The following is a 20,360-nucleotide window of genomic DNA, read 5'->3' as shown; positions in this document are numbered from 1 at the left end:
AAACAGTGAGTCGTAGAAAAAAGAACAGCAAACTTTACTTCACTATCTGTTGGTACATGTTGGTTTGTCAAAAACTACTGGCACAATTTTCATGCACTTTGGAGGAAGAGTGTAAAATTGGCAAAGGAAGAAACCATTACATTTTTTAGCAGATCCAAATCACGGCTCAGATACACAACTTATTTTGTAGTCAAGTCAATTGTAACAGTGTCTATGGCAAAACGAACTGAATTCATCACATCTTTGCAAACCTGTTGTAATTAAAGTGAATAATGTGTTACGACTAAACATAAAACTTAAAGATCACTGTAGAAACTGAACACCTTGGCAGAGGTCTGGGCTTTTCTAATCCCCTTCTAGTTAACTGTGTCAATATGTACTATATGTTGCAACACAAAGCAATACTGCTGCAGGGGGAACAAACTAAAACTTCTTGATGAGATGGCATCAGATATGTGTGGATTCAACTGTATGGTCATTTCTAATTTCTGTTAAATAGGACTGCATTATATTATACAGGTTACCGTATCACCTATAAAAACCCAAACTGGTCCAAATGACAAGATAATTATCAGTAATGTACTAGCATTAAATATGATCACAAATCACAAACAGATACAAGAGATACATTTCAATCAACAGGCAATAATGTTCAGTAGTATACATCATGATATTTATTTTTTTATTTTATCACTTGATGATACTTGATTATGTGCTAGAATTTCATATTTTCTAATAATGACGTCGGACATAATACAAAAAAACTTTGGCTCTTTCAAGTTGAACCTGACATGTATCTTTATCTCATAATTTGATTTGAGATATGTACCGTGTATACAGTATATACTGTATATGTAGGTAGTGTGTATATATAAAACCCTTTTGATAGCTGAAAGAATGACCATTTACTTACGTTTTAATTTGCTTTACATTATTTTTTCTTTTACTCTGTGGTAAAAGCCATTGTACCTGCCATTAGAAACATTTAATATTTACAAGGGTAATTCAAGATCTGAGCAGATTATTAAATCAATAACTCAATCACAGATAAGAACATGTGTCAATGTCTGAAATGACGGCATCCTCATGATGATGATGCCAATGGACCATATACATACTACCGTTGTAAGCATACACACACACACACACACACTTTTTTCCCCTTTGTAGTATAAATTTAAACCGAAAAACACACGACAGATGTGGACTTTAAGTTGAAACTGAACAAGAGAGTTTTCAGTCCACTAGGTGGCCACTGGTTTGGCTAAGTTGGCCCTGACTCTGGCTTGATCCACTGCATCCAACATGTTCTTGCTGTCCATAGCCAGAGTGTGTGCTGCAGCCAGCATCTGTTTCTTACACTCGTCCTTCAAAGTGGTGATGGCGTTCTGCTGGGCCAGTCGCATTTTGCTGATCAGCTCTGCCATGTCGTTGTTCAGAAGCTTCTGGGTGCCTTCGATCTGCGAGGGAGGACCGTAACAACATTTTGACATGTCACAGGAGGAAAAGCACGCGTGTAATAACGTGTATGAAAGCTGATGGTGATGCTTCAGTTTTAGGTTCCTGTATTGAGAGAGCCATCACTGATGTTATGATTTACTGTATATGTTCACATTTTTAAAAGCAGTCTGGCTCTTACTTGAACTATATTTATTTATTTGTCTAGTTACACATTTTCATCTGTTACATTATTATGACTATTATTTAGTTAGTTAGTTATTTAGTCAATCTATCATTATTATCACCAATCTTTTGTTATCATCATTATTTTGGGCTATCTATTTACACATTTTTAGTTTTTTTATTATGATTATTATTTTCAATTATTTTATTTTCATTCTTGATCTTTTTGTGTTTCCTCACTGCAAATTGATGACGTTTTCTCATTTTGTCTTTTTGTTTATAAAGGGATGTGTGTGTGCGTGTGTGTGTGTGATACAGGGTTGTTTTAATGTGTGAATCTTTGTGCTGCATTTTGTTTGCATAAAACATTTTTATAAAAAATAGTATACATATAATATATAAAAGTAATAAAATAATAAATAATATATAAAAGTCTGATTGATTGGTAACACCTGTGCTTTTCCTACTAAGTAAAAAAAAGCCTGTAAACACAATTTACAGGCATATCGTGTAACCTAAATAAATAGACACATAGACATGGGCACTTTCACTGTTTATAAATGTTTTGGTCGGCTCTGCTACGGGGATGTGTTCACAGTGAATCAATAGTTATTTTGTCCATATGGTGCTGTATTTGCATTTTGTTTGCTCTGTGTGCATATCAGCTAAGTAAGCAAGTCTTTGTACCCTATTTAATAAATTGATATAAATCTGTAGAAACTGCTCTAATATGGCAGCTATGGATTTTGGGTGTCCTCAGCCAGAAGAATATGAAATGGTAATTTCTTCTTTGCTTTTTTGTGTTTGAAGAGGAGTTCAATCCCTTTGTGTTCACATTTAGCCAGCTTGGTTGGATAATCGATAAAGAAAGAGAGTAAGGAGATAAAAAAAAAAAACACAGCAAATAAGCTGCAGACAATATACTATACCTCAGTCCTGACAGACTCGTGTAAGGTCGGCAGTATGTTATCCACGTTGTGAATCAGATCTCGTAAAGCCATCCCAACAGACTGTGGGCAGAGATCAATGCAGAGAATGAATCAACAGCATGACTCAAGAGGTTCGTCCTCAATTACAATTCACACACCTTGAATTTAAAGTAAAAAACAGATTTGTCTTAGTCTACCTGGACAAGCGTGATATATTTTTCAGGTGGCAGCGTGACGATGTCATTCTTGAGCTGGACAACAACTTTGACCAAGTTCATGACGGACTGATACACTTTGTCGTCAGAGCGGTCCAGCTCAGCTGTGGGAGCAGGCTAAGGAAGAGGGAATAATGTGTTTTAATAATAAAAAGAAATCTTCATTACTTTACACAAAGGATCATCACTGAAATCTATTATAAAAGCACAGTGCCATTTCAACTAAAGGCCAATACAGACCAAGCTAATGTAATTAAATTGTCTTTGGAGTTACCTAAAAAGATATTACAACACAAAAATGACATGATATAGTTACCTGCGCCGTGAGCCGTGGTGGCTTGTCTGGTGGTGCTGCAGGGCAGAAAGATGAACAATATGAAAGAGAGAGAAAAGAAAGACAGCAGTGAAAGAGATGAATAATAATATCCAGAATGAAATGTGGATTTGTGGAATTTTTTAAGCACTTACCACCCTCAGTGTCAGCCTGAAAAGAATAAAAGATAAATCTCATGAGGATAAGAAAATCATCCTGAAACATCCTGTCTGTACTCTCACCGCCATCAACAGCTCTATAGACATTAATGCACAAATGTACTTCTAGTAACCAGCAGAATATAATTCTGATTTATCCTAGAAAAAGTACAAAGCAACAAAAGAATAATTCACTTTAGTTGGTGGCTTCCTACATTTCCCAGAATGCCTTTTGATAACCCCAAAGAACAATATGTGAAGTTTTTTGCATTTTGCTGTATTTATGATCACAGGTGGAGGATGAAAAATGTTTATTTTTATGTGTTCTTGTCTGATGTTATTTTATTATTTAAATGCAGTGAATATTACATGTGTTAATATTTATAAATAGTATATGTCTTAATTAAATAACATAAGAAATATAAGTTGTCGAACATAGATCTTTTTTTAACATTTTTTAGAGTTGATTCCTTCTTTAATTTGAAATCACAGTTTTACAAATGCGGACACCTACCACTGGGCTGGTGGGATCCTCTGGTCCCATGGGGTCCTGCAAAAAAACAGGCACGTTCATTTTATAAAATATGGACCTGGACCCCCTCTTTGGAACTGTTATCAGAGGAACATTCAAGTTAAGACTAGCAGGGCGTCGAGAGCGAAAACGTGGGTTGATATTTTTTAACGACGCCTCGTTCAGCGTAGCCTTCAGGGCCACGTTGAAATCGGAGGCGGGGGGACACAGAGATACAGAGAAGGGTCTGTTCCGCACCAGGAGTCTCTCCTCCTTCTCCAGCCACTTTTTATCTGCCATCATCTGCTCTTTCTGGTGGCGGAGGGTGTCCTGCATGTGCTGCCTCTCCCTCTGCCACAGCCGCTGGGCGTCCTCCCTGCTGTTTGCTTCAGCTCGGAAAAACTCGCCCTCCTAGAAGCATGGTGGGTTGACAGCAGAAAAAATCTCTTAATGCCTTAATTTTTATCTTGCGTGTAGTGCTTTAGTGTTACAGGTTTACTGATATTTGAACATGTGACCTCAGCTGAGTCTTTCTGAGTCTTTCTTACCCCCACGCTTCGACGCCGAGGGGACTTGGCGGGCAACGCAAGAGTGTTCATGGAGTCCAGAGGGGACTGGTATTCACATGGGCTGGCTAGGTCAGGTGAGCTGGCACACAAAGCCTCATTCAGCTGCACAAATAAACACACACACATAGATCACTTAGATAAAAATCATTTTGAAGTAAAGCATGTCATTTATTGAAGAAACAGACATCTTTAGAGGTACCTGAATGTGTAGACCAATACTGAGGGTGTTCCCAAACCGCCCTGGTTTCATTCTTGAAGGCTACAATGTTTAAGAGATGTATTAAAACATGCATACATGCATTAAATCTGAATAATGTGCTGTCTTATAGTATGTAACGGTGTAAACAGATTCACACCTTAGGAGGAGGCTCGTGAAAGTTGAACTTGGGGTCGAAAAATTTGGTGGCGCGTGCTCTGTCCCTCTCTCTCTCCAATTCCTGCTCCTTCTCCATCTTGTGAACGTCACTGACAGATTTTAGAGAAAAATTTATGTCACGTCTTAGTGACGAGGTACAAAAACACAACACACTGCATTAAATGACTTCAAACATCAGTGACCAGTGATCAGTTGTATCAGACAATAAAACAGCGATTGTGAGGCCTTTGTCCTTACCACAAAAACAATCGACATTTATTAAGAACTATGAACTGTAGTGCATTATTTTGTCACACATCAACGCTGAGTAGAAATACATTACAGCTCTTAATAATAAAGAAATACCTGATCTTGACCACCAGCTCAGTGAAGTTGGGCCTCTCTCTGTGGTCGTAGGACCAGCAGCGGGTCATGAGTGAATAGAGGGCAGGAGGGCAGTTGTCTGGCTTGGGCAGCCTTATTCCCTGCTCCAACTGGTTGATTACATCTCTGTTCTCAAGCCAGAAAAAGGGCTGCTGCCCAAAACTCATTATCTCCCACATGCATACAGCTACAAAAAGGGACAAAAAGGGAATGTTTGAGCACTGAGGATGTTTGTAAATCACTGCAGGAGACACAACTGACAAATACTTCATTAATTAGCACTTTAGCCTCTATCAAAGTGTACAACACTGAATTAAATATAGAAGAAATCCAAATACTCAGTTGTCACATTGTATTTCCTGCACACAGTCCAGAATTATCAATGTCAGGCATTGTTTTCCCTCTCGGGGATGTCTAAACAAATAATCCATCATCAAAGGTCAGAGTAAGTTTCGATTTTTGGGGCTGACAACTTGAGAAAAGTAGAAGTACACACACGAGGAACTGGAACAAAGATGTTTATCATGAACTATTTCATTGTGATAAGTCTATTGGTGTGAAATAGATGAGAGAAGAACAGCAAAACAAGTAGTCCACAAGATGGTGCTGCTTTAGAGAGTGAAGACATGTGATAATAGATGATACTGTAACTTGATTGTACATGCTCTAGACAAATATATATGAAGTGGTTTCCAACCCATCATCCCTGTTTGCCCTGAAGGAATCTGTGTGTCTACAGTACTCTGGAAATATTGTTCATCATTTCATAAAAATCAGGCAGCGCTTGTTTGGTTTGAAGATTAAGCAGCAACCTACCTGTCTGAATGATGTCCGAAATGTCTTGCACATTATATTAAAGTATCACAAACTCACCAAACATCCAGACATCACTGGCTGTGGTAAAGCGCCTGAAGTTGATGGATTCTGGGGCCATCCACTTGATCGGCAACCGAGTAACAGACGCTGCAAATAAATGGGAGGTTTGTGTTCAGAGTTGACTTTTAAACATGAGGTAACTGTATTATTTCATGTCCCCTCTGTGTCTACTATGACAAGGATTTATGTATAACTTTTATCTTTTTTATTTGTGATTCAGCTTATTCTGATAAGAAGTCATCTTTTATTTTCTGTATCTCTTACCCTTGTAGTATTCTTCTTCCTCGATGTACCTCGACAGGCCGAAGTCTCCAAGCTTCACACAGTCTGGACTGGCAACTAAGACGTTCCGCACAGCAATGTCTCTGAAAAAGACATACAGGTTTATGAAATGTAAATACAAGATAATGCAAACAGAACTTGTAGTGTAATCTGACGGAGAGAGAGATTTTAATGGCCTTAGGCCGTCACTGACTGACTTGAATTCTCTATCCTCTCTATTAATACAGTGCTGCCATGAATGCAGCAGAAAATAATACAAAAAGGAATGTTTGCATTTTCCACACAGGAAAAAACTAATTTCCTTTGTCAGTGTTTTTTTTTCACGGGAGATTGAATCCACAAGTTGCTGCTGCCTGAAAGCGGTTGATAACAGAAACAACCGAGTGAAATGTTGTTGTTGTTTTTTGTCATTTCACATCAGCTTTCTGCAATGTTTTGTCTTTGGACATTTCTAAGTTTAAATAAAAAAGTTTGCTACTGTCACTACCTTATAAGACTTTTTATACTTAGATGGTGTTTTGGCCTCTTGTTTTGTTGTTTTTATTTCTTTCCAGTTGCATCCGATAGGATTGTCCTTTTTACTCACTATCCATGTGAATTACCACTCTGCAGGAAATCCCAAGAAATTATTACAAGAACACACTGTACTCCAGAACATCACAGGCTGCCTCTTTTCTTCTGACAATATCAAAGGACCTAATTTGTTATATAAAAGACTCAGATAATCAGCATGGGTTAGCTGGTCACAGTGACTTTTCTACATGATGTTTCATCCACTAGCTGAGTTTACTGTAGTGTTGTGGCTAAGTTTAAAAAAAAAAGTGGGATCAGTTCATCATTAGCGCCATCAGTGTACGATTGGTCAGTTGATTGGACAAATTCATCGTAGAGTCGCGACTATTACAGGATGTGTGTTAGCAATTTTTTCCCGTGTTCGTCAGCACAGACAAAAGAAAACACAGAAGTGCTTTCACTTCTTCCACCAAGCTACAACCTCCGTCACTGTGAAGTGAAGCCAATGCAGAAGTGCCAAAAACTGCAGTTCCTCTAACGTCCACTTGAGGCTGGCTACAGAATGAGTCAGTCTCCATAAGCCCCCATGTTAAAATGTCCAAATTCACAGCAGAAATAAACATGTTTACAACCTGGTTCAAAAAACTGTTTTGGTCTCTATAGCTAATTTCCCCGTTCAGGACAACTGTACGAGGGTGAATTTTTATAGAACTCACCTGTTCCAATTATATCAAGGCTTAAAGTTATGCAGAATTAATAGCATGTGTTCTTTGAATGACAGGTAGGTGCTGTTACAGATGGTTTGTTTAAGCACCCAGGCGTCATTCAGCCCGCCCCAGGTCCACCAATGATCCGCATCTTTGCGAATTTTTATATTAGCCCGAGGGGGAGATTACTAACATAGCTAGAGCCATGACACTCTGAGCTTCATAAACCAATCAGAGATGTCACACAAACACTGTCCATTTATTCTACTGTCAGTGATAACAACACAAAAGAATCAAAAGGAGTCTTTCACCTGTGCACCACGTTGACCCCTGCGAGGTAGACGAGAGCTTTGCAGATCTGCAGGCTGAACAGCACCAGGGTTATATTTGACAGCTTGTTCTGGTTCTGAGTTAAGTAGTTCCCGAGCTGCAACACATTTAAACGAGACAGGAATTCACTCACAGTCTCTGTCATGCAAGAATCCAGCCGCAACACGATCAGACATGACTCATGAACGAACCTCTCCATACTGGTAAAGCTCCATGACAATCGACACAGGATCATCCTCGATGATTCCAATCAGTTTGACGATGTGCTGATGATCGAACTTCTTCATAATGACTGAAAATTCACAAAGTTCACAAAGTTATTTTCATAGTTATTGTCATCACAGTTATTTTATTATTCTCTACACATTTTTCTGATTACCTGCTTCACTCATGAACTTCTCCATCACATCGGGTGAACTGTCTTTGCAGGTCTTCACCGCCACATTAATCCTTTCACCGCCCTGTTCAATCAACAGCCGACAAAGACACAGTGATGCAATGTGAGTGCAGTGGAGTTTTTGTGTGACTAAACTTTCTGCACACGCTCAAATCTGTTTGTAAAACGCACATGCTTATTCAATTAACCGATTAGTCAAACAATGAAGCAGCAACTTTTGTAATAATCAAGTGATCATTTATCATTCAGGACATTTTTCAAGCAAAAACATCAAACATGCTGTACTTCCAGCTTCACAGTTTTAAGCTATAGCTGCTTTTCTCCGTCTTATGTAACAGTTTTGGATTTTGCACTGTTGGTCAGACAAAACAAGCAACCTGAAGACTTTAACTCAGGGTTTAGATAATTATGACAGACAGATGAAAGACAGTTTAGCCCGTTTAGACACAAGTTGCAGCCCTACACTATGCTACACATAATAATATATTAATTAAAGTTTTATGATGTATAACTACATAGTTCAAACAGAAACTGTGACTCCTGGTAACATAAATATACATAGATACTTCATATACTTGAACTATAAAGACAGACTTACAGGTTTTTTGTAAACTCCATCAAAGACTTCCCCGAAAAACCCCTCACCGAGGATTCGTCCAAGCTCGATGTCCTTTCGGTCGATCCCGTACTTAACAACTAAATAAAACAAGATTTTAATTTTAAGAAATACCCACAGTTATTATTTTGTTCAAAAGACGTGAACACAAACTTTCAACGAACCTGATTTCGGCCTTTCATCGAGAATCTCACAGTAGATATCTGAACCTGAAAAAACAAAACAAAAGAAGGAACATAATTTTGACCTCAGTGCTTATTTTTGTGAGATAATAACACAAACGTCTGGCTTTTAAAGTTGGAAATAAAGATGTTTTGTATTACACATGGAGGATTGTGTAAAAACTATGAAAAGTGTCAGCTCACCCATACTGTGTCTGATCGAGCTGCTGTCTCTTCTGGTCCAGAGAAAAGACAAATGAGAGGAAGCCCCGGTCATAAATTTTCAAATTATGGCTCCTCTGAGCTCTGACAGAATGATTCAGTAAAACAGCCTTTCACATCGAAACCTCTAACTTTTCATTTCATTTTATAACCAAAGAGCTGATGAGTACAGCTTGGACTCTGCAGCTACCCCAAGGCCATAAATCACCCAAAGCTGTCAAACAGACAAAGTCCACTCACTCTGTAGGAATCTCAGGTAGGGGACTCCTTGTACTGGCATCTAGGACATAGATCAGTTATAAATATTTCAGTTACATTTAAGCATTCAACTATGCTTTAACCACAGTGGTGTTAAAAAAAGCAAAAAGAGGAAGTAGCAGAGTCATACACACCATTATTTGGTCTGAAGATAACAGTATCATCTGTGTTATTTTCCAAGCGACAGTACCCGTCAATAAGGTCCATCATGTTCTCCGCCATAGGCATTGTGGCCACATTGATTGACAAGCACTGTCAGAAAGGGCATGACAATGTAAGCTCAGTAATTTCACGTGCGAATGCTCTCTATTGTAAATTAATTTCATCTCAGCTATATGCGTAATCGATAGATAGTACTGTTGTGGCACTTACTTGTCTGGCCCCCTCTATGCTGAGGTTCATGAGAGCCTTGCCGTCACTCTTAGGTAAGCATTGTATTTTCTTGATCTGTTTGAAGTCGGCTAGAAAAACAGGCTGAGGCACAAAACAGTTACAGTTATGATGGGACTGATTACAGCTGACACAGTGTGGTAGATTTAATGACGCAGCATTCACTGATGGCAAGAGGTATTAATCATTTTCTTTGGAAAATATGTGCGGGCAAAAATCCAGCAGGAATGAATTTAAGAAATTAAACTTTCACAATAAAACAATGGTGTTTAAAGAAATGATAAGACATATGTTTGACATTTTGAGAAATATGCTTATTTGCTTTCTGGTCGACTGTTACATGAGAAGATTGATATCACTCTCAGGTCCGTATGATAATTATGAAGCAGCCATCTAACTCTCAGTAAAGAAGCGAATAAGCATATTTCTCAAAATGTGAAACTATTTCTTTAACTAAAATCCTTGAACTTGGCTATAACACAACCCTGCAAAATAATACTTATATCTTCAACATGCTTACCGCTGAATTCTTCTGTGTTCGTTGGCGAATCCCCCTCCCGCCGATGACCAGCTCCACTGACAGACTCCAACCTTGCTGTTGAAGTGAGAGTGGTTAAACGTTGGCAGAGTGAGGAGAAGAGCTGCTGCTGCTGAGCTTCATGTTGTATGTACTCACCACTAGTTCACAGGGGAAAACCTCTTCATCATAACTGGCGAAATCTTTGAAGGTCTCAAAAAACTTGACCATACAGTCGTCCTCCTTGAGCGTTGCGTACTGTTGAAACGTTTGCTGGATCAACTTCCGTAGCTGCTTCGCCTAGATCACAAATAGAGAAATGTAAAATTCACATACAGTCTGCTCACGGTCTGAGTAATAAATATAATTGAGCATTGAACTCATAGTTTGGATAGTTTACCTTCATGCTGTTGATCAGCTGTGGAGGAAAGAAAAGATCCAGGCCCACTTCTTTTCTTTATTTGTCAAACAAAATTCAGAAAAAGCTTAAAATCATGCCAGATTGAAACATCATATATTCTACATGTCATCACCTATCATATGATCAAATTCAAACAAGGAATTTCTAACATTATCCAGTGAGGCTTTTAAGAGGATTGATTAACTCAGGGTTAAATATCAACTCATACAGAGTAAAGTCATCATCTGAGAGATAATATGTCATCAGGATTACAGTTAAAAGATTTAAGGGAACATAAAAACTTACTCTAGCAGCTCAAAGTTGGACTTTTTCTCCAGACCCTTTGCGTTCATGTCTTTATAGAACCTCCTGTAAAAAGAAAACATCTCAGCAACTAATATATAACCAAATGATCTTGATCACAAACATTAATTCAAGGCCTGCACTCACTAAAGCAAATTAAATGTGAAGTAAAGAGCAGAAGAACGAGAGGAATGCAATGACTCACCTGATCTCCAAACAGCCGAGCTGCAGTGCCATCCCATCGCTGACCTTACTGGCATGATACTGCATGTAATCACTACGCACCTAACAGAGAAATCAGATATGCCAATAAACAGTATACTGCAGTAATAATTTTACTTCCTATCACAGACTGTTTCTACATTGACTGTCCAACAGCACAAATTCATGTACTGCTAAAAGCTACTATAGTTACAAATCAGTATATTTGTGTTAGACACATCATAGACTGCAAGGAATTCAAGGTAATTACTGCATAAATAAACTGTAATAGCTGATTTGTATAATTATTATTCCGATTTTCTGCACAATAGTTTCCAGTGGGCCAATAACCCCTTCAAGGTTTGTGGCCCGAGGGCTGGTAACCTTGTAAAGTGCTGAAACAAACAACAACAAAAAAAAGCAATGCCACCTGCAGAAACTCAATTTTTATTTTTATCAAAACCAGTCAAGAAAACGTTATTACATTACTTGTCATGTTGAAGTCCCGTTTTATGTGGTATAAAAACAACAAAAAATAAAACACACTGTAGCTCGTTACCTGTTGGTAAAAATATAGCAACGTAGATCTGTCATCCTTGAATTTTTCCAGGAAATTGACAGGAACGTATCTGATACGAAGGTCGTACCTGCATTCAAAAATAAAACAGACAAACAGCATGCAAGTTTATCAAATACTTTCAGATCGGACACTGTGGATGACACTCAAACACTCGCTCGACAAGATCAAATCAAACATCTGAGTAACCGATCGCTACCTCCACTCAGCTTCCACGTGATGGCTCTCGTAGCGTTGCTCCACCTCCCCCACAGTCAGATCCGGATGCAGCCAGTGAAGTTCTTCTGACTTCAGGTGCTTCAGCAGGAGACCGTAACATCCAGAGTGTTCGATGTTTGGCCCCAATCGACCACTGACCAGAATCGAACGAATAATGTCCTGAAAGAAAGAGGGTGAGCAATTTTTCAAAATTGCAGTCATCCTACCATTTATTGCACTTTGTGGATTATGCGTGCTTCTTCTTTACCACTGGAGATAATATTTTAAAGTTTGATTTTTGCCTGTTGCTGTGCACTGAAAGGGAAAACAGTTTTGTACGCTGAAAGAGATTGATGTTGCATGTTAAGAAGGCCAAATAAAACATTCAAAACACCTCCTTCAACTTTGCTTGATCTGTAACTCCTCTCACCATCTGCTAACACATAACAACCTCACCTTAATTTGCCAGGAGCTGTCACATTTAACCAGTTTGAAGTTCTTGCCCAGGTTGTTGTTGGTGCAGAAGCACACTTTGAGGATCTTGATGGGTCCTCCGTCCCCAGTGAAGTGCGATTCAGGGCTTAACTCTGAGACACTTTGTCTTGGACTGGGCACCTTCCAAGACAAGGTGTCGCCGGACATCACCTCATACATTGTCACGGTTGGGTTGGCACCATCATATCCACATCTTTCTTTCGACAGACAGAGGAAAAAGATTTTAATTAAGACTTGAAATGAGTAGTGAAACGTAAGGTGTCTATGTCTTGATTAACTGGTTCAGGAAAAGGAAAAATCTAACTGCATACATTGACTGAAAGTCTGTGACAACTAACAGTGTGTCCTAACTAGAGTTGTCACAATACCAAAATGAGTAACCACGATACTATACCAGACAAACTATCATGGTTGCGGGTATTATTGCGAGACTGTGGCTTTTTTAAATTGTTTTTATTTTTATGAACTGCTATGTATTTGTACAAGTTATAAATACTTACCGGTATTAATTACTTATAATGCTGTTTGGTGCATGATAAATATAATACTGGTAAAGTAAGAATTAGACTGAAACAAGTTTGAAACAACGAGTTTGGTTTTTTGAGCAAAATTAGTGGTTGCCACTGATGACGACGCCACTGCAGACTTGCCACTCGGGCCCGGTGCTTCTGCCGCGGTGAGTGTGTTGTCTCGTGTTTGTGACTGTAAGCCGTGCACGCGTCTGGACAAGACAGAACTTGAGCTTGTTGTTTGTTTTGAAGTGAATTTTTATCGAAGCAGAGCTGTCTTCACGGAGTTCGTTCTTGCCGGCAGAAACACACGAACAGCCAATCAGCTAATAGACGGGCGGACCCAGTGTGTGGAAACAGCCTATCATATCCCTGGATGTTACCAGTAACAGGCAAACAGCCAATCATTCAGCGGCTGTGTAGTTCGGTTGCAGTAGTTGCCAGTTGGTTTGTTTACAAGGGAGTAGCACATATATAGCACGTTAGTGCTCTTTATTCAGAAAACCCTCATGTCACATCTACATTTCAGGATGTGGTTATTATAGACACAGATTAAATGTTAAATATAAATATTTCAATATTTATCATCACAGTAACAGTGTTACACACATTAGTAGCTGTAAACACTCAGCATTAGAAAAATACATACGTTGGTTTGGTGCTTACATAAGGAGTAAACATTTATAATCATCACTTTAAAAGTTACATACGTTGTTTTTTGGTGCCTGTTTGTTTCCCAGATATATTAGTGTGTGTGTGTGAATGGGTGTATAAGAGACATTAACTTAAAGAACTTTGTAGAAAGGCGCTTTATGAAGTTCAGTCCATTTCCTTGTATTAGTTTACGGGAAGATCTGCCATTTCCAATATGGCGGCGACGTCGACGTATGATTCAGCGCTCAATGCGGCGTCTATGTATATATGTCTATAGAGTAGCATGCAGTGAGAAGCCAGAAGGAGTGTAGAGGCGGCCGCTATGTAGTGGAAACTGGCACTGGTAGTATAGTCATCCACGGTAGTACCGTTGTGTAGAATTTCTAGTATAGTGGAAACCGCTATGATTTGGCACCGCGGGGTACCGTGGGTACCGTGGGTATCGCGCAACTCTAGTCCTAACTAACAAAAGTACACACTGTTCTATGACTTGACTCATCATAGTACTATAGTCATGCTATGCTTCACATTGATGCTGTGATCTTGTGCCATGTGGTGTCTATGACTCACATCATTTGACTCTCAGATCCGCTGATTAAATTCCTTCCTAACCGTGATTTCAAGTGAGGGCCTGTGTGATTCATAAAACAAAAACTGTGACAGTGTGTAGACTTGTATCATCTCCGCCTGAAATTCCAACTTGTCCCTGAATACAAACATAACTTCATTACGCATGTTGAAATTGCGGCGTGAAAGAGGAAACCACCTGTCTACAGAGTGACAGGGGACACATAATACGTTGTAAACCACCAAACAACACCTAAATCTGCCTGAAAGCAAACGAAGAATAACAGAGTGACGATGACCAACCGACTCGTGTAGTAGTTTCTTAGCGCTGAGCCATTATGCAACTTGTGTTTATCCTACATGTAAGAACCTGAGGTGAAGAAACTCCAAATGTGGCAGTGAAGCAGCTCCTCTGTCCTTAAAGCAATAGTTGATTTTTTTTAGGAAATACTCTTAATGTGAAGATTCAACAAGAGAAGATTAATACCACTCTCATTCTGTCCATTAAATATTAAGCTAGAGGAAGGCGATAGTTAGCTTAGCTTAGCATAAGGACTGGAAACATTGGGGCTTCTCACAAAGGTAATAGGCACAGTTAAAGCTCATTTATTGACCTTTTTTTTAACTGTAGAAGTGTAAAAACAACAACTTGTAATTTTACAGTGAGTTATGTATAGGACTATTTGTCCGCTGACTGCAGTGACTTCCTGGAGCTGTGGTGAGGTTGATTTTACACCTTGGCTTTAATGCGGATACACTTTGTGAGCTAGAAAGAGTCAGGCTAGCTGTTTCCCCCTGTTCCCAGTCTTTATGCTAAGCTAAGCTAACCACTGCCTGGCTCCAGTTTTGGCATACGGACGTGAGAATGCATCAGTCTTCTCTGTAACTCGGAAAGCGAATACAGTGGTCCCTCGTTTATCACGGGGGATATGTTCTAAAAATAACCCACAATAAACGAAATCTGCGAAGTTTTACAATTATTATACATGTTTTAAGGCTGTAAAACCCCTAACCACACACTTTTATACACCTTTTTACACGTATTTTGTTCAGTACTCCCTTAGTTAATCAGGACGCAGAACACATGTGTGGTTCTCCCTTAGCCAATCAGGACACAGAACACAATGCATGTTCATCCTGTACAATACGCTGTAAAAAAAAAAAAAACATGCAAAATTACACTAAAAAAATCTTTATTTTAAATATTAGCGAGGGACAACTGTACTTGTATTTCACAAAAATGTTGAACAATTCCTATAAGGCATAAATTCCTTAGATGACACCCAGCAACAGGAGATTCAGCTCCAACCACTTAGCTTTAAGCAAACATGGTGATGGTCAGTGGAGATCGTAAAAGCTTTAGCGTACAACCTCAACCACAGCCACAAACACACAATTTTGAATGGACTTTAGATTAGATCTGACAGTGAGAATAGTGGCGACCCAAGCTGAAGTCAGCTAAATACAGCCGGTGCAGCTCCAAACATAAGCCGATCTCCTCTCCTCCACCCTTTAAATGAATATTCTGCCCTGTCAATCAAACATCTGAGGGAATGTTGGCTCAACAAACAGAGAAAGAGTGAGCTAAACACTTAAAAACAACCTTGACAACACACCTATATATAAAGATAGAGATTCTGCTGGTCACCCACCTCACAACAGTGTCCGTCAGAAAAGTGTCTTTTGGCTGTCACAACGTTTCCTCATAAATAAAGCTCCATGCTGTTACTCTGCTGTGAGGGAGCTGAGTCGTGTTAGTTTCTCTCAGGGCTTTCTGCCGCTTGTTGAACGGGGTTGTGTTTTGTTAGCCTGAGGCCATGAATTCCCCAACAGGGCTGTCTGTGTGGGTGTGTTTGTGTGTCAGTGTGTGTGTGTGTGTGTTTAGTGAGAAAGAGAGAAAGGCGAATGACTGAGCAAAGAGAAGATGTGTGCAGCCCGGTCGGCATGTTGCACCATCACCTGGGTGTGGGAGGCCTGACAAGAGGGGATTGAAGAGGCAGAGGGTGAAGTTTAAGAGTACTTTAAGAGGAAGAAAAATATCCATGGATTACAGCATGTGGGGCTGTGGATAAACAAATACATTCCTTGGCTCACATGGAAGAAACAATGAGTTAACGTAGGGACATACATGACAGATAGCTACAAGCGCTCAGACAACATTGCAAAATATACCGCGGCAAAATATATTGCATGTGTCAAGTCTCTAAGGGAAGGAAATACAAGTTTGGTGTGAATGATGAATATCAGCATAGATAGCAGTGTTTGTGGTGAAGTCTGTTTTCTGTTGAATTCCTGTGACCTCAAGTCTCAGCTAACAAGTTTGTGAGACTTTATTTTAGTGTCACGTAAAAACTTAAAGCTAAAACAACAAGGTACAGATATAGAACGACCGGACCCGATCAGAATATGTCTGCGTAACAAGTTTCAATAGATAGAATTTTCACAGCAGACACTTTGAGAGAGTTTGTTCCATTAAATGTACAAAGGAAGCCTCTCCACTGGGCCAGCATGCACAATATCCTAGAACTGGCTCATCTAAAGCTGTCAATAATGTTATTATTTATGCCTGTACATCTTCTGCTTTGACATGTCAAAATATCTGAAGGGGAAAATGCTGTCTTATGTTATTATGAACTAAATATCAGAAAGAAGAAACAGTACTGTACTTTTTACTGTACATATTCTGTGTTTCAGCAACATTTAACATTTTATATAAAAAAAATGTTTTATAAAATAAAGGGTTCATATTTCTTAAGTGAGGTATTGAAAAGGGTATTATTTTGGTATTGATACAAAAATTCAAACATCAAACTGGCATTAGTATTAAAAATATTCAAATAATTTTGGATTTTACATGGTCATTTCACTTCATCTATGATCCACTGCACTGAAGATTAAAGGTCCAGTGTGCACAGTTAGGTATTTGTCAGAATATGACAGATATAGAATATAATAAACAAAACAATATTATTGTTAGTGTATAATCACCTGAAAACCAGAATCATGATGTTTTTGTTACCTTAGATTTAACCTTTTATTATCAACATATGTTGCAGGTTGAGTCCACCATAATGAACCTTTTCTACAGAGTAGCCCTGAATGGATGCTTCCTTTTGTGGTTTTTACATGTTTTACCGCCACTGTAGTTTGTCTTTCACACTAGGAAAGCAAAGGTGAAACTAGACCGCTAAGATACAATAAGCTTTATTTACAATTTCATCTGACTATATTATACCTATGACTTTGTAAGCAGGGCAGTCTTTGCAAAAAATAAACAAATATCCAGCATTAACAGTACATTGCAAACTGCATTGAGCCATGAGGTTCTTTTTCTAGTTGCTTTTAACTCTCTATGTAGAACAAAAGCAGCACTTCCAAAGCTCACAGAGTTGTCGCCTCTCTAGCACACTGTCATGCCGGCACTTGAGTTGTTATGGTAACAACTGTTCCTGAGGGAGATGTTTATCACAGACTGAAACCAAGGTGAAGTGAACGAAACCTTTTACTTTTACTGCAGCGGGACAATAAATGGGAATATTCAGTACCCAAATATTTATTTAGATTAGGAGATATTTTTGTGCATCAGTTCTGAATGTTTTCCATTTCTGAGCTGTTGTGCTCTGTTGGAAAAGTACAGTATGGACTGGAGCGATGTCAGGAGGTGAATGACAAGGGATGATTCACGGTGACATATTGTGACGAATGAGAATGAAATTGCACAGCAGCTGGCAGAAAAGCTTCAACAATACCAGCCGTCACTGTCGCGGACGGTAAAAAGACTGCGAGAGAGAGAGAGAAAGGAGGCTGTATGGAAAGGCTGGAGTCATTTTGTAATGCAGGTTCTTTTAAAGAAATAATGGCCACTGCACACAGCTGAAAAGATTTATTTAAAAAATGTTAACACAATGTAACCTTCACAGTTTAACAACCTTTCACATGAGGACAGTTTGATGAATGTGCAACTGTGTATCCAACATGCAAAGTAGCCTCCAAATACCTTTATTATTATTCATGTCCTTGATGCCCACCTCTATTATATATTGATAGCTATGCTGATAATCATATTCAGCCCATTCAAGAAGTTCCTACTAGAGTCAGATACATGTGACAGGTCGACATATCAGCTGATATTAGCTTACTGCAAATATACTGGTATTGGTGTCTAAAGATGCACGATCAATTAATTGTCGAAACAAGTGAAATTGAATTGATTTTCTCTGTTTTATATGAAAGTAAACTGAAAATCTTATGTTTCGCATAACTGGCTCATTATGGCAAAAGACCTGTTGGCGCATGAACAATCTCAACAACCTAAAATGCCTCTGGGGTGACTCACTAATATTAATGCCATCCATATTAAATAACATGAATGTGATACACTGTGTCTCATACCGATGAGCAAATAAAAGCAGACTTCATGTGATAGTACCACCAGGCCCCTTTGTCTCCACCTGTAGCAGCAACTGATAACTAAAAGAGATTCTTTTCATGTAATTACAAAAGAAAATTACAGTCTAAGAAGAAGTTGTAGTGCAGAAATGTCAAATAAGATCAGTATGACATAGTTTGTCCACTGAATTGTTTGTTTTGTGTAAAGAAATTATTGTTGGTAACGTTGGATATAAATCATTACTGGACTTTAACCAAATATCGCTATCAGCCCTGAAAAATCCAGTCGGCCTACACAGGTATAACCTTGGACTGTCTTTGTGCTATCTTCCTGAAAATTCACAGTGGTGTTGTCTTTAGCAGTATCTGTCACGACATGCACTTGCTGACTGTATTCCATCCAGAAGTGTCATCAGATGCCGTTTGTGGGTAAAGGCATTATAGGAAAAACTGAATCATATCATGCTTCTTCTTTTTTTTTTAACTCAGACTGCATTTTCTCAAGGTGATTAGAGAAAAGGATGTTGTTGAGATGAAAATCTGATGCTGTGAGAAGTGTGTCTTTACAGACAGCTTTACAGAAGCTATGAAATATAAAAGGGCAGGAGTCATAGTGAAGCCTCTTTTCCTAGTAGGTGCTTGTCAACACAGGCAGGTATTCAGACAGGCCTGATCTCTTAACAGTGTTGTGCTGCTGAGGGTCTGCATATTGCAACGTCATGACCCCAGGCACTGGAATGTGGCTGGCTGCTTCTCCACCTGCACAGACTTGCTTTGATAATGAACAAACTGCTCTCTCTGGGAAGAAAACACCAGTTTGTACTTCACATTGTGACTTTTTTTTAAACTTTAAACTTTAAATGAATTCCCTTCAAAATAAAGTTTCAAGCATGTTCACACTTTTAAAGAAAATCTGTTCAAATCCATGTTTTTTTTTTATAACCACTCAAACACAAAAAGCAGCACTTTTAAGCTCATGCAACTGCAGGTCTATCTGTTTATAACCTCTATAAATGTTGGCCTGTGTTAGTTGTCTTCAGCTCACCTCAGCAGAAGTTGGAAATCCATATGCTTGATCTAAACATCAAGAAATAATAATCTGATGTCTTACCTGATTCTGATTGAACTCCTCTTAGAATAAAAGCTTTGACAGGACGTGTTATTCCTCACGGAGAGTCCAGGCCTGACACTTCACGTCTCTCACACTGTTAGTCGAGCAGGAGGTGGCAGGTAGCCACTCCCTCACCTTTGCAATCCTGCTGTAAGGTGGGATCACTTCCTCATTGCATGAATCTCAAGAACATGGCGGACTGCCTCTCACTTTTCCTAAATCAAACTGACTTTGTGTCTGTTTCTTATCCTTGTCTGGAGTTTCTGGAGACTTTCAGACACAGAGATGTCGTTAAACTAAGTTGTTTAGTCAGAAAAAAACATTTTAATAAACTGTGCAGTTACTCTACTGTCCTGTCGCTAATGAATGTGACACTTGAGTGCATTTACTTTGACTTTCGCTCTTTCTTCTGCACCCTACTGACACTATTTCCTATTTTCAGTCGTTATAACTGTGTAATTGCATCGTGTGGCCAGCAGATGGCGATACAAGCTTAAAATAAAACTCAATTGTAACCTGGTTTAAAGGTCCAGCCTTGTTTCACATTTATATTCATGTGTAATTAAAGGGGTGGATGAAAAGAAACAGATGTTTTATGAGTGTCACAAATATCCACAATTTTTTTTTTAT

The 20,360-nt window shown here is 38.8% G+C and overlaps 1 protein-coding gene across 4 annotated transcripts; it reads right to left on the bottom strand.

Moving 5' to 3' along the window:
• Positions 1-651: 651 nt before the first annotated feature.
• On the bottom strand, positions 652-19,935 carry ptk2bb (protein tyrosine kinase 2 beta, b). 4 transcript variants are annotated; one of them, XM_027284506.1, is made up of 31 exons: positions 19,731-19,935; positions 12,462-12,697; positions 12,007-12,185; positions 11,790-11,877; positions 11,235-11,314; positions 11,033-11,095; positions 10,727-10,781; positions 10,486-10,626; positions 10,330-10,404; positions 9,792-9,893; positions 9,554-9,671; positions 9,402-9,441; positions 9,144-9,175; positions 8,943-8,987; positions 8,761-8,858; positions 8,145-8,226; positions 7,957-8,057; positions 7,747-7,862; positions 6,198-6,298; positions 5,931-6,020; positions 5,040-5,244; positions 4,675-4,783; positions 4,518-4,577; positions 4,298-4,420; positions 4,008-4,160; positions 3,753-3,788; positions 3,236-3,251; positions 3,084-3,121; positions 2,750-2,884; positions 2,553-2,633; positions 652-1,460 (listed from the first exon to the last, which is right to left on the bottom strand). In XM_027284506.1, the coding sequence occupies exons 2-31, from the start codon at positions 12,657-12,659 to the stop codon at positions 1,245-1,247; spliced, it is 2,976 nt and encodes a 991-aa protein (XP_027140307.1). In that variant the 5' UTR covers positions 12,660-12,697; positions 19,731-19,935; the 3' UTR covers positions 652-1,244. The 4 variants fall into 4 exon arrangements, with proteins under 4 accessions (XP_027140307.1, XP_027140308.1, XP_027140309.1 ...); XM_027284507.1 differs by having other exon boundaries at positions 12,462-12,693; XM_027284508.1 differs by lacking the exon at positions 19,731-19,935 and adding an exon at positions 15,883-16,101.
• Between the last annotated feature and the right edge of the window lie 425 nt (positions 19,936-20,360).

This window comes from Larimichthys crocea, chromosome XI, assembly GCF_000972845.2.
Source record: "Larimichthys crocea isolate SSNF chromosome XI, L_crocea_2.0, whole genome shotgun sequence".
Lineage (NCBI taxonomy): Eukaryota > Metazoa > Chordata > Actinopteri > Sciaenidae > Larimichthys > Larimichthys crocea.
Note: the sequence above shows the minus strand (reverse complement) of the source record. Positions and strands in the feature narration are given on the sequence as shown.

Bases quoted from the DNA above. Each gene is read 5' to 3' on its own strand.
- ptk2bb (XM_027284506.1), bottom strand. From the start codon at position 12,659: ATGTATGAGGTGATGTCCGGCGACACCTTGTCTTGGAAGGTGCCCAGT. The intron at 4,421-4,517 runs GTACCTCTAAAG...TTATTTGTGCAG, and splicing joins GTATTGGTCTACACATTCAG to CTGAATGAGGCTTTGTGTGC. The intron at 1,461-2,552 runs GTATAGTATATT...CCTCCCTCGCAG, and splicing joins ACGAGTCTGTCAGGACTGAG to ATCGAAGGCACCCAGAAGCT.